The sequence below is a fragment of the Melospiza georgiana genome, chromosome 21 (genome assembly GCF_028018845.1).
Source record: "Melospiza georgiana isolate bMelGeo1 chromosome 21, bMelGeo1.pri, whole genome shotgun sequence".
Classification (NCBI taxonomy): Eukaryota; Metazoa; Chordata; class Aves; order Passeriformes; family Passerellidae; genus Melospiza; species Melospiza georgiana.
The window spans coordinates 7651586-7664498 of record NC_080450.1 but is presented as its reverse complement, the minus strand read 5'-3'; the positions used below and the strand labels follow the sequence as shown (position 1 = coordinate 7664498).

Genomic DNA, 12913 nt, shown 5'->3' with positions numbered 1-12913 from the left:
ACCTGCACCCACTGTGCCTTGTCTGCCCTGTGCTGCTCCTGACAAAGGCAGAGCTTGTGTCCTCTGTAGCTTCCCTTTAAGCACTGGAATAATGAAATGTGCCCTCCCTGAGCCTTCTCCAGGTAAAAGGGGACTCAGCTCCCTGAGGTTTTCCTGATAGGATGGGCTCTCCAGCCCTTTGATCACCTTTGTTCTTCCTCAGCTCACAGCAGCTTCTTCCAGCCTCCAGCTTTGTGTCAGCATTTTCTCAGCCACATCATGAAGCAGATAAATGACCAATTTGGCTAAAAACTAACTCAGAAAATTTTGGTTTGGATTCAACAGCTTATCAGCCAACACACAGCCAGACATACTGACAAAAACCAAGAGCAGAGCTGCTCTCTGGCAGCTGTACCAACTAAAAATGTTCATCACAACACACACTGCAGATCTGAAAGAGAACATCAGCACTGCTCATCCATGGAAGCTGCAAGTCAAATTCTCACTGCTCTTTGTCAGAGAAGATTAAAATCTTCCCTGTCTCTTGAAGAACCAACCTCAACACTTCAAAGAAATAAGTGCCAGGGGGAACAGATACCAATTTGTAAACAGGCTCAGCAGAAAGACACAAAGACAGAAAAGTGCTCTGCAAGCACCCCCCAAAGCAGATACACAGATCTCAGAATAAGTGACAAAAGCTGGCACTTGTCAGTCACCACACACTGGTGGCACAATGTCCTGCATCAGCGCCACCCCATGCTCTGTATGGAACAGAGTATGGAAACAAACCAGAAACAGACTTAGCAGGAAGTTTATTTCATAGAGCCTTTGCAAAGCAGCTTCAGAAGGGGGAAAAAACCTCTCAGAATCAACTGGAAGCTCAGTTACACCAAGTTCAGCTGGAAGCAGGGAGTTGCACCAAGCTGGAAGCTCAGTTACACCCAGTTCAGCCGGCCCGAGGGGCACGAACGTTTGGGGCTTTAGGTAAGAGACAGTGACCAGGAGTTTGCTGCAAACCCGGGAGTTTTACAGCCCAGGTTTGGTGCCCCGGCCAAGCTGCTGCTGCCCCCCGAGCACGGCCAGCCCTGCCCAGGTACCTGCAAAGCGCTTGTGGCTCTCGTAGTCCTCGGAGCAGGGCACCTCCACGAACTTGTCCTGCAGGGTGTCACTGCGATGGGCCAGCACCTCGGTGACCCCGTCTGCGGGGATTCCACCCTCGGGGATCCCATCTGCGGGGATTCCACCCTCGGGGATCCCATCTCCGGGGATTCCACCCTCGGGGATCCCATCCTGGGTGCGGACGCGGCTCCAGACCACGAGGCCGCCGCCGGCGCAGAGGAAGAGGAGGAGGAGGATCGCTGCCTTCAGCCACCTTGCCCGGGGATCCTGCTGCGATCTGCCCTTCCTGGCGCTGCGAGGGAGCACAGAACGGGCACCGTGAGCGGGGAGGGACGGACCGGGCCGATACCGGGGAGCACCGGGCCCGCGGACCCCGGCTCGGAGCAGAACACACGCGTTACAAACACACACGGTTCTCTCCCGGGATCCCGGTTCGGAGCACATCACACGCGTTACACACACGGTTCTCTCCCGGGATTCCGGTTCGGAGCACACCATATGCGTTACACACACGGTTCTCTCCCGGGATCCCGGTTTAGAGCACACCACACGCGTTACACACACGGTTCTCTCCCGGGATCCCGGTTTAGAGCACACCACACGCGTTACAAACACGCGGATCGCTCCCGGGCCCGGCACTGCGCGATCGCCTCCCCATCGGGGCATCCCCGAAAGCCGCAGCGCCGCTGGGCCTGGCGGTAAGAGGTGAGGGCCAGGGCCCCGCGCTGGTTGGTACCTGCTGTGCCGGCGGCTCCCGCGGCCCGGTCCCGGTCCCGGCCCGGCGCTGTCGGGGCCGCGGGGCAGCGCCCGCCGCTGCGGAGCCATCGCGCCTCCTCCGCCTCGAGCGATGCGCTCGGCGCGCCTCGCCCTGGCCTGCCGGCCTGCCTGACAGGGGAACGCGCTCGGCAGCCGAGAGAGAGTGGAAGGATCCAGCGCACAGCTGGGAGCGGCGGAGGGGCGGCACCGGGACAGGGGGACAAGGGGACAGCGCGACAACGGCACACCGGGACAGCAGGGCTCGCAGCCGGGACAGCAGGGCTCGCAGCCGGGACAGCGGGCCAGGGACGGCGGGGTGCGGCCGGGCGGCGTGAGCAGGGACGCCGCGGCGACAGGCCAAAGCAATCGAGGCCGGAGCATGTGGCGGCGCCTGGTGCACCTGGACCTGAAGGGCGCTGCGCCGCGCGCGCAGTACCTGGAGCAGGTGAGGGGGGAACGTGAGGGGGGAGAGGGATGAAACTGAGGGATGTCAGGGGTGAAACTGAGGGATGTGCCTGGGGCAGGTGAGGGGTGCACCTGAGGGAGGTGAGGGTGAACCTGAGGGATGTGAGGGGTGAACCTGGAGTAGGCGAGGGATGTATCTGGCACAAATAATTGATTTATTGGACTCAGGTTAGGGGTACACCTGTTATGGGTGAAGGATGTATTGGGCTCAGATAGGGATGTACTGGGCTCAAGTGAGGGATGTACCTGATATGGGTGAAGGATTTATTGGGCTCAGGTGAGGGATACACCTGCTGCAGGTGGCAGTGGCACTGCCCACAGCCCAGCTGTATCCCCAGTGTCCCGTCCGTCTCTCCCTCAGGTGCTGCCGCTGCTCCGTGCCCTGGGTGCCACCGGGCTGCTGCTGGAATATGAGGACACCTTCCCGTACACGGGGCCGCTGGAGGTGCTGCAGGCCCCCCACGCCTACAGGTAGCTCTGGGTACCCTGCAGGCAGCTCTGGGTGCTGCAGGCAGCCCGGGCCGTGCGCAGCAGGCACTGACAGTCGTTCTCCTGCAGCCCCCAGGAGCTCCAGGCGCTGCTGAGCTGGGCACGGGCACAGGGCCTGGACGTGGTGCCACTGGTGCAGAGCTTTGGGCACATGGAGGTGAGCTGGGTGAGAGGGGGTGTGCTGAGCCAGCAGTGCCCGGGGGGACAGCAGGGCTGGTGGGGACTCAGTGTGCAGTAGGAATGGCATTGGCAGCAGGGCTGGGAGTGATCCTGCCCCTCTGCTCAGCCCTGGTGACATCTGGAGCAGTGTGTCCAGTTCTGGGCACAAACCATAGCCAGGAAGTTCCACCTGGACGTGAGGAAGAACTTCTTCCCTGTGCAGTGACCAGGCCCTGAGCAGGTTGGAATATCCCCAGTGAGAGAGAGACTCCACACCCCCTCTGGACACAGCCCTGACACTGCTCATATGGTGGGACCAGATGAGCCACAGTGCTCCCTTCCAGCCTGACCCATTCTGGGATTCTCTGCTGGAATTCTCCAATCCAAGTCCCAGTGCTCTGGTTATCCAGCTCTGCCAGCTGCAGGATTTGACATCAGGGTCACACTGCAGTGACCTCCCCGTTTCCTTCACCCACCCTGTGAGGTGCTCTGTGGTCAGAGAGTCCCCCAGCAGCGTGGGGCAGCAGCTGAGCCCCCAGGCTGTCCCTGGGTTCAGCAGGACACCCTGGGGACAGGAGGGCAGTGCTGTGCCTGCTGTGGTGGCTGTCCCCAGCTCCCCTTGCTTTCCCTGTAGTTTGTGCTGAAGCACAGGCAGTTTGCCCACCTGCGGGAGGTGAAGGAGCTGCCCAACGCCCTGAACCCGCACAAGGAGGAGTCGCTGGCGCTGGTCAAAGCCATGATTGACCAGGTCATGGCCCTGCACCAGGACCTGCAGTGGTTCCACATCGGATGTGATGAGGTGGGGCTTCTCTTCAGCTGGGAATGTTTCTTTTCTTTTGAGGAGTCATAGCAAGGGCTGAGGCTTTTGCATTTCAGTGGTGGCCAGGCCATGTTTGGGTGGCATTTGGGGGGCAGAAAACACCACTTGAGCCAGCGTAGAAAAGCCTTTTTGCCAATTATTCCAATAGCACAAATTGTCATTTCCATAGATAGGAACGTAATATCAAAGTATTGAAAGTAGCTTCTTGAAGCTAAGTGTTGGGGTTTAGTGAGTGTTTGTAGTGAGATTAGAGCTGTTCAATCAATTAGAGCTGTTCATTAGAAATCCTGTACGTTTGGTGTAAGATATTGGCTCATTTTTCTGGGCAAGTTACTCAGAGTAAACCCTTCTGTGGTTGGAAGTGTTGGGTTTTTACCTTGGTAGTTTGACTCAGAGAAGCTTGAGTTTTTTCCTTCTCATTCTCATAGTTTCTTAAAACCATGCTGATGGCACACAGATCCCTGGAATTCAGTATTAATTATCTGTACTGGTATTAGTTTAGCATTTTGTATTCTGTTGTGTTGAAACTGGTGGGAAGGCTGGACAGGGAGCTGTTATAAAGCAAAATAGTATTTATGTAGAATAAATAAAACCTGCTCTAAACTATCAAATTTTAATTCACTCTCTGAATGGGACCAAGTATGCTGGGACACCCTTGGACATGGCCCCAGGCTCCTTCTAGACTCACATTTGGATGATCTTCCCCAAGACAGGAACCTCATTTTATCCATCTCAGGTCCTGATGGATTTGAAGTGAATAAATGTGGTGAGAGCTATTTCTAGGACAAGCACTCCAAAGGCAAATATGGCATGTAGATATTTTAGTTTCTGTAGGAAAATCCCCTCAAGTGATGCATGTAATCATGGCCACAGTCTCCTGCAGACTGATGGAAATGCTGGCAGTGTTTTCAGCACTGAGAGGTGCTTTGGCATGTGGGTCACATCTGGACAAAGGTTTGGAATGTTGTCCACCTCGCTTTCTCTATTTCTGTGGAAATAAAAATAAAAATCAGGATGATTTGCTTGGTGTTTCAGGTCTACTACCTTGGTGAAGGAGAGGAGTCGAAGCAGTGGCTGCAGCAGCAGAACAACACCCCACAGAAGCTGTGCCTGTCCCACATCAAAGCAGTTGCCACTTGTTTGGCCTGGTCCTACCCCATGGTGACACCCATCGTGTGGGATGACATGCTCAGGGGCATAAGTGAGGAAACACTGGCAGGTGTGTGAGCAGGTTTGCACAGGTAAAAAAGATTGCTTGGCAGCTGAATGTCATGAAAACAACAAATCTGGCAAGAGCTGAGGTGTGGTTTGGCTAGAGAATAGAAGCACTCAGTCCTTGGCTGCCACAGAGGCCCTGTGGGAGTGTGGGTGAGTCTGAACAATTCAGTTTTCCATTACAAAATGCTCAATTCTACTTTCCTTATACATTAAAACAACAACCAACATTAAAACAACAACCTATTAACATCTGTGCTCCAAGTGCAAATCTCTGTGCCTCTCCCCACCTTCTGATGTTCACTGCTGCCCTTTGCAGCACCTGATCCCAAGTGGTGCAAACTCAGAGAAGCTGCAGCCCTGTGAGCATCTTTGTGATCATGGTGCACATTGTGAGGAGTTTGATACTCAGTTGTGGGCTAGCTCCAAGACCTTGACATCACAAGTCTTGTTTGTGGAAAAATATCAAAGCACTGCTGAAATTGGAGTAGTCTGAGCACAGATGGAGCTCCAGCATTTTCAGAGCCACCTTACATGGCTGCTGTAAATAAATTTAGATGGTAACAGGAAGAGCTGTGCAGCTCATCCAACAGTGACTGACCTATTCAAGGCTTTGATAGAGGGAAATCATCCCCAAAAATGCAGGTGGGACCCATGGGGTTTCCACAAGAGCAGGACAGCACTCTAAGTGCACTGCCACAAAAACACAAATTGAAATGTGATGGAGTTAAAATACTGAATTTCTGCACAATTTACTGCAGTTTCTCTAAGGGTCAGTTTTATATGTTTAAAACTAGCTGAGGAGTTGATTATGAAAGGAGTTAAAGCTAAATTTGTATCTTTAGTTGTTCTTGAAAGGCACTCTGTAAGTGGAAGGGTAAAATGTTACATTTGAATTCAGCCAAATCTCCTCTTGTGGCTCTGCCAGTGGAATCCAGCTGGTACAGAGAGATGCAAAGAGCTAAAAACGAGGTGGGCTTGGGGTGAGTGGGGTCTCTGGTGAATTGTCACTGCTCCTCCACGTTCATGGTTTCACCATGCCTGAGGACAGTGGGCATGTGCCAAACCCTGCCCAGGGGCACTGCAGCTGTGAGTGACAGCCTTGGCTGTTGTAACCTGTGCTGAGTTCCCATTTAAGCAGCTTTTCTCTGTGGTTTAGCAGAGCTCTGTTCCTTTCAGAGTCCGGGGTCCCACAGCTGGTGCAGCCCATGATCTGGGACTATGCAACAGACATCAACGTGGAGGGCAAAGGTTTGTATTCTCTGCTGAGCTGTGTAGAAGTAAAATTCTGCCACTAAAACCTACCTTAGCTGCACACCAAAACATCTGGTTTTGTGAAATTGTTTTTTATTGCTTTCATAGCATAAAGACAGCCCTTGTTTGATTCACATCATAGTTGCTATTACTTATTTTCTTTTTCTATTTGTGTTTCCCCTATGACTTGCATTGTAGGCTGCTTAATTCTTTTCAGCAGAGCTTTGGAATCACTGATAGGAGATTCAGGGGTTTTCCACAAGCACTGTTACATTAATTCTCCTTGCATTAACACCAGTTGGAGCACATAACTCTGTATTGAACAGCTCTGCAAAAGAAGCTTCAGGGCTTCATACATCTATAGAATTCAGAGGGAAGCTCCTAAAGGCCCCTGTCAGGCATCTAACATTCATGCAAATATTTCTTTTTGCCAGAACCATCAGCTCTCAGATGTTGTCCATGCTTGTTATAACCTCACAGCTCTTAGCATGCCAGCAATACTGGGTACTGGAGTACATAACTGGCACATGGAAATAGGGGGACACCTCTCGGGGTCTTTTGGGTTCCTTGACCCCAACAATGTTAAATGTCTCTTTTCCCAGCCCAGCTCTTGAAGAATGAGTTGGAGCTCTTCAATTCTTGGTCTCAAGGTCGTTTATTGCATTTTATCTATAAAATTCTTTCTCCTGCCCTGCCGAGGTCCATCCAGCAGGACAGTTCCAGGCACTCTGCCTGCCCCCAGGGCAGTGTTATGTCTTTATACTAAAAACTACGTGTGCAATGTTTACAATTACTTTCCAATACCTCTCATCTATGTTAGACAGTGAGCTTCCACTCTAAACCAATCTGTAAGTGCCACCATCACAGCAGAAGATGGAGGCCAGGAAGAAGAAGGAGAAAGCTGGACATGCCCAGTTCCCTCTGTCTTGCCCCCTGAACCCCCATTCTAAAAACCCCAAAATCTACTTTTCCACCCTGTGATAACTTCACTATTCTACCTAAACTGTTGTGGCTTGCTGATCCTCATCTAAGGTTGGTAATTTGCTCCATGGGTCATAATCAAACCCACAGGTGTTTTGGGCTCTGTGCCAGGGTCTCTGAGCCCCCTGGCAGGGCCCTGCCCATCTTGGCAGCCAGAGGGATGTCCTGGGTTCCCACAGGAGCCACTCAAAGGCTGCTCACAGAGGGTGTCAATCCCCATCCTTGCTGATGCTCCAGGCCTGGGAAGGCTCAGCAGCCTGCTGCACCTGGAGCTGTTTCCCTTCACTGCAGCCTTGCAGTCAGGGCTGGAAGTGGAGGAAGCTCATCCTGTGTGTGCCCTTTGTGTGTCCCTGCAGTGCAGCTCATCGAGAAGTACCGCAGGTGTGGCTTCTCCAAGGTGTGGTTTGCAAGTGCCTTCAAGGGAGCCACGGGAGCAAACCAGTCTCTGACCCTGATTGGGCACCACCTGAGGAACCAGCTGGAGTGGCTGCAGGTGGCCCAGAGGAGCCCTGCTGATGTCCTGGAAGGGATTGCACTGACTGGCTGGCAGAGGTGAGGAGCAGCCCTTGTATGCCTCCAGGAGTCACAGATAACCCAACTTCCACCCCAAAGCTCCCTTAGAGGTGCAGGGAAGCTGAGGGTTTGGAAGGGAATTTTGCCACCCTGCAATTCTTCTGTCCCCAGACTGTGAAGGGTGCATTTCAGCTGTACAGCACTGAGCAGCAGGAACAATGGCTTTGGGGACACCACCCCAGCAGATTGGGTTGGAAGGCTTGAATGGATTTTGTGCCACCTTGAACTGCTCACAGACACTGGAGTTCATGCATGCTGTGTCTATCTGAATGTCTGATGGGAACTCAAAAACTGTGAAATCACATAAGAGATGAGAATTTGTTAAAGTTATAAAGGAGTAAAACATTTTTATGCAGTCAAGAGTAGGGAATATCAGAGAACTGATGTCCAATTTCTGACCCTAACTTGCCTTGAGAATTTGGTTTTCCTCTGTTCTTACTGGTTAAACAGAAATACTTCACATTTCAGAGATAAGTGATGTCTTCTCTGAGACAGAAACCGATGTTTCTAAAGCTCTTTGAATTTTGGTGATTGAAATATTAAACCCTCCCATTTGGTTAGTCTGCTCTGACAGTAAAATGTGTGATTCATGGATGTTTTCTGACACAGGTATGATCACTTTGCTGTTCTGTGTGAGCTTCTCCCTGTGGCCATTCCATCCCTGGCTGTGTGTCTGCAGGCACTAAAGAATGGTACAATGACAACTTTATTCTCTCTCAGACAATGCCTAGCACAGGAGTGAAGTGCCCTTGCCCTAAGATTAGCACAGGATTGTTATATTTTGAGGTGGTTTGCTGAATTGGTCATGGCCTGAATGATGAACAGTAAATTAGAATTTGCAGTATGGGAGCAGAGAAGCCTTTTGGCCTAAGTATTTAAAAATAGCCATTGTATCCCCTTCATTTATTGTGAGCTAACACACAAATGGTCAAAAACTTCATGCTTATATTAAAAATAAATTTAAGATGCAGAATTGCTCTTCAAACTTACCTGAAACAATAGTGATATATAAATGAGCCTAGTTTAGTTTAATTTAGAACATGCTCATGTGTAAAAGTTGTTTTAAGTAATTGTTTTTCTTAAAATGGATCTAGGGAGGACATTGTAAAATACCTCCTGTAGTTTCTGCTTTCTTTACAGGCAGTTGCCAACAATATTTTTCTTATTTACTTATTTTCAAAATAAAGCCCCACAATGCACTGATTTTTAATTAAGCCACTAGAAATATTCAGCACCCTGAACAGAAAGCTCAGAGCTAGAAAGTGCTCACCTTGCACAAGACAACTGTGTGAAAGACACTGAGCTCCTGCTCCCACCCACAAATGTTTTTTCCTTCTTCTATTTCCATTTCACCTTTTAAAAAATTCTCCACCAAAGGGGAGCTACTAAGCCAAGGCAGAATACTGCAGAAAACCCCTCTTGTATGAACATTTTGGTTCTTTAGGCTCCTTTACTCATTTCAACTGTCTTCTGCCAGGTGGCTTCTCTGAAAAGGTTAAAGAAAATGTGGAAAACATCCTGGGAATGCCTAACCTGGAAATTGAAACTTTCATGAGGTAACAACATTCCAGCTGCAGAACTCAGCTGCTTCTCCTTGTGTGGTGAGTTCAGAAGGTAACAGATCCTCTTTGGACAGCCCAGGTCTGGGGACCTTTCCTGGGAGCAGTGTCCTCACCCTTGTGACACAAATCAGTTTCCACCTCAAGTCATCAGTGGATGAACTTCTCGAAAGGAACAGGTAATGAAGTTTCTGTTTGATTCTCTGGCTGGCTGCAGCACTGTTGGAGCTGTATCCTCTCAAAGTGGGGCACAACTCCAGAAAAGTGATTTAAATATCAAGCTGTGCATTTCAGGTGTCACTGACACCTCAGCAGAACATAATATTTACATCAAAATTTAAAATATTTTAGTGAAGTTCCTAAATACTGTATGCTGCCTTATTTGAAGCATATAGTTCTTTCCCTAATTACATTTTACTGCTGTTTAAAGTTAAAATGAACATTTTGAATGGTGTAGTTAAAAAAGAAAGGAGCTTGAAATGAAACTTTGAAACCTACACTGCAGCAGCTGATCAGGAGCACTTTCACAAGGTAATTCCAAAGATCTAGAGCTTGAAATAAATTTACTCCTCAAGCATCATCTCTGTGCAGAGTTCAGCTGCAACCTCCCCAGCAGTGACAAACAGAGGTTGCTGCTGTTCCATCACTGCTCCCACCACCCTCCATTTTCAGATATTCCACAGGCTGGTTCAGCCCCTACCACAGGAAAAGGAAGATTATTCATCCCATCATAGTGCACCACCTCCAGCCAGATGCAGTCAGGTAACAGCACTTGTTTTGCACTCCAGGGGAAATAAAGTCTGAGATATTTTGGGCACTCAGGTACAGAGAGCTGTGAGCCCTTACCTCTGCTAAAATTATCTCAGAAACATCAGTGGGAATCAAAGTATCCATAATCTGTTTTTATACAACATGTTTGGGTTGGAACTAGATGATCTTCACAGTTCCCTTCCAACACAAACCATTCTATGGTTCTAATTTTATCTTTGCCTTCTGTTGAATGAATTCTTTGAGAACAAGTACAAAATTGGAACCCAGAAGCTTCTCCCTTGTTATTCCTGTAACAAGGATTCACAGGAGTTACAGCCCTGCTGCACCTTCAGCAGTGGCTCAAGGGCTTGGAATAAAGGCAGGCCCTTCCCCTTGTCACCACGGGCTTTTCAGAACTTGTCCTAGACATTCTGCCAATTCATGCTAAAAGGTTCATTTATAATTTTATTTTCTGTGTTAAGATGAACATCAACTCCAGCCTCATCTCCCTTTCTGATAAAACCCAGAATTAAAGTCCCAACAAGTCTCACAGTGGGTTTCAGTTACACTTAAAATGTGCAAAGTGTTTTTCTGAGCTCACTTTTTGGTACTTTAAAAGTCTTGGCATGAGGAAAGTGCCAAAATTAATGGAATTAAACTGAAACAGCATTAAGCTTTTGCCATCTGAACCAAATCAAGTCCTTTGGGCTCTTGTAATAGAAGCTTCTTTTCCTGTCAAGTGGTTTTAAGGACAGTTTTCCCTTCCAAAGGCAGTAAGCCAACCCTCCCCTGGGGCAGAGCTCACCTGCCAAAGTCATTATTTCTTCTTTTCACTTCTGCTCAGGCTCTTCTCCAAGTGGAGTGCTGTGGTGCAAGACCTGCAAGCAGCCATGGAGCAAGTTTTCCCCAGGTGTGCTATAGAGGAATGGATGGAGGAGAATGTCCACCCCCACCTACAGAAGCTGCAGGAAGTGGTGGAGGATTTAGATGAAGCAATAAGAGCACAAAATTAGAGACATTTCAATTAGTCTGACTCATTCCCTGGGAAAACATGGCTAGTGAAAATCAGCACCTAGCCTTGAGCTGGAGTTTGTCATCTTGAGAGTGTGGTTAAACAAAAGTGACCTGAAGGCATGAAGGAATTTATTAGCATAAAACACTTCAGCTCAACTTTCTTGTCTTAACACGTGCTGAGCCTTAACTCACCTGTCAGTCAGGTTTGCTGCCCTGTGAGTCACAGCAGGAAAAAACCCAGGTGCTTCCAAATTCAGCATTTGAAACAACAGACTCTTACATAACAATGACCTGGGAAAGTTCTACTCTAATATTTAGGATATTTTAAAAATGCTTGGGTCATTTTGTTCTGTACCAAAAGTGCTTCACATGCCAGCTGTGCTCTGAGTTGTGTCCCACATTCATTGTCTGGGAGGAATCAGGAGCTGCTGAGGCAGGGACACCTGGGCTTGGAGGGAAAATGCCTTAGCACACATTGGGCTGCTTCACTTTCTGCCACAGCACCCAAGCTCAGCCCCATCCCCACAGAAAACCTGCTGGGCTCAGTAAAACCCCAAACTGCAACCTGCACTTCCCAGCTTTGTCCCAGTTTGAGCCATGACTAAAGCTACTAAATAAAGGAAAAAATGCTGGTTTATTCTGCTTTAATGTCAAACTTGTCACATGTATAGAAATATATTTTGGGGACTTTTGGTGATTATCCTAATTCTCTCTTGTTAAGTATGTTACTTCACCCTGTATATTCAAAATATTTATTTCTGTGCTTCATTTATACTTTTCTTTAAATTTTTTTGGGAGCACTGGTATTGAAATTTTCTTGGAACAAATTTTTACATACAAAAAGTAAAACTACAGCATAAGACAAGGTTCAGGTGACTCAGTGAGAGCCTCAGGAACCAGGCCCACATGCAAATCTTTATTTAAAAAAACTAATTGCTGTGTATACCTGTCACAAAGCTTGAACCAAACGAGATCTTAATTTATTTTACTTGAATAAAACCTTTGATACTCAAAGTGTTTGTGGAAGGTTGTTGCTTTTTGTGTGTGTAGCATGTTGGTTTGGTTTAAAGGAGAGAAAATGGAAATATTCACCAATAGAGAGTTGGATCTATCAATCTCTATTATATGGAATAATACAAAATGGAATTAAAAGCTGGACTGCTGCAGAAGTGTCAGCAGGGTCACTTCTAAGCAGGTATTTGGGCTTCTTCTATTCTGTCCTCCCCCTCATTAACTCCTTCCCAATAATATTTTAGACAGCCATTAATATTTTTAATAATTTTAATTAAAAACAATATACAAAATACTACAGCGATGCAAAACAAGTTATCAAAGTTGATTTTATCAATGAACATTATTTTTAAAAAAAAGACAACACAACAAGGCCTTGCTGAAATTCTACTTGCAATTTTAAAGTAAAAAAAAAAAAGGCAATTTCTAAACATTTTCCAGAAGTATTTTTGCCTCCCAGCCATCTATGACACTGTCAGAACTAGCACTTTTTATTTATTATGGGAGCCAGCTGAGGTTTTGGTACCTGTGTAACTTCATAAATACAGCTCAAAAAATCAGATCTCAACTAGAAATATTTGGATTTTCTTTGAGATTTGCACACTTAATGCCAGGAATGGAATATTTCATTGTGAAGTACTGGAATATGAGGTTACACCGAGGTTACACCAAGGTTACACAGAGCAGTGCAGCAGCCACAGCCCCAGTCCCATCCCAGCACAGCCATGCAAGGAGCTGACAAAAGGGCTTGGTTTGGGTGTTAGAGCTG

At 48.1% G+C, this 12913-nt stretch overlaps 2 protein-coding genes across 4 annotated transcripts in view; one reads left to right on the top strand and one right to left on the bottom strand.

Annotated features, from left to right (window-relative positions):
* The window catches only part of OGFOD3 (2-oxoglutarate and iron dependent oxygenase domain containing 3), a 36802-nt gene extending 34879 nt beyond the window's left edge, over nt 1-1923 (bottom strand). Inside the window, exons 1-2 of the mRNA XM_058038858.1 lie at nt 1835-1923; nt 1077-1390 (exon numbers count right to left, since the gene is read on the bottom strand). Coding sequence (XP_057894841.1) covers nt 1077-1390; nt 1835-1923 — 403 coding nt within the window. The remainder of the gene's footprint in view (nt 1-1076; nt 1391-1834) is intronic.
* A 210-nt stretch (nt 1924-2133) lies between these two features.
* On the top strand, nt 2134-12147 carry HEXD (hexosaminidase D). 3 transcript variants are annotated; one of them, XM_058038854.1, is made up of 12 exons: nt 2136-2299; nt 2681-2790; nt 2878-2965; nt 3602-3766; nt 4823-5006; nt 6182-6253; nt 7594-7789; nt 8420-8502; nt 9288-9366; nt 9447-9548; nt 10042-10131; nt 10964-12147. In XM_058038854.1, exons 1-12 carry the CDS (start codon nt 2234-2236, stop codon nt 11130-11132), a joined length of 1404 nt encoding a protein of 467 aa, XP_057894837.1. In that variant the 5' UTR covers nt 2136-2233; the 3' UTR covers nt 11133-12147. The 3 variants fall into 3 exon arrangements, with proteins under 3 accessions (XP_057894839.1, XP_057894838.1, XP_057894837.1); XM_058038856.1 differs by lacking the exon at nt 10042-10131 and having other exon boundaries at nt 2134-2299; XM_058038855.1 differs by lacking the exon at nt 6182-6253 and having other exon boundaries at nt 2135-2299.
* Nucleotides 12148-12913: the final 766 nt, after the last annotated feature.

Excerpts from the sequence above, each read along its gene's own strand:
- HEXD (XM_058038854.1), top strand. The coding sequence starts at position 2,234 with ATGTGGCGGCGCCTGGTGCACCTGGACCTGAAGGGCGCTGCGCCGCGC. Across the intron at positions 2,300-2,680 it reads GCGCGCAGTACCTGGAGCAG|GTGCTGCCGCTGCTCCGTGC; the intron begins GTGAGGGGGGAA and ends TCTCTCCCTCAG. Across the intron at positions 3,767-4,822 it reads TCCACATCGGATGTGATGAG|GTCTACTACCTTGGTGAAGG; the intron begins GTGGGGCTTCTC and ends TTGGTGTTTCAG.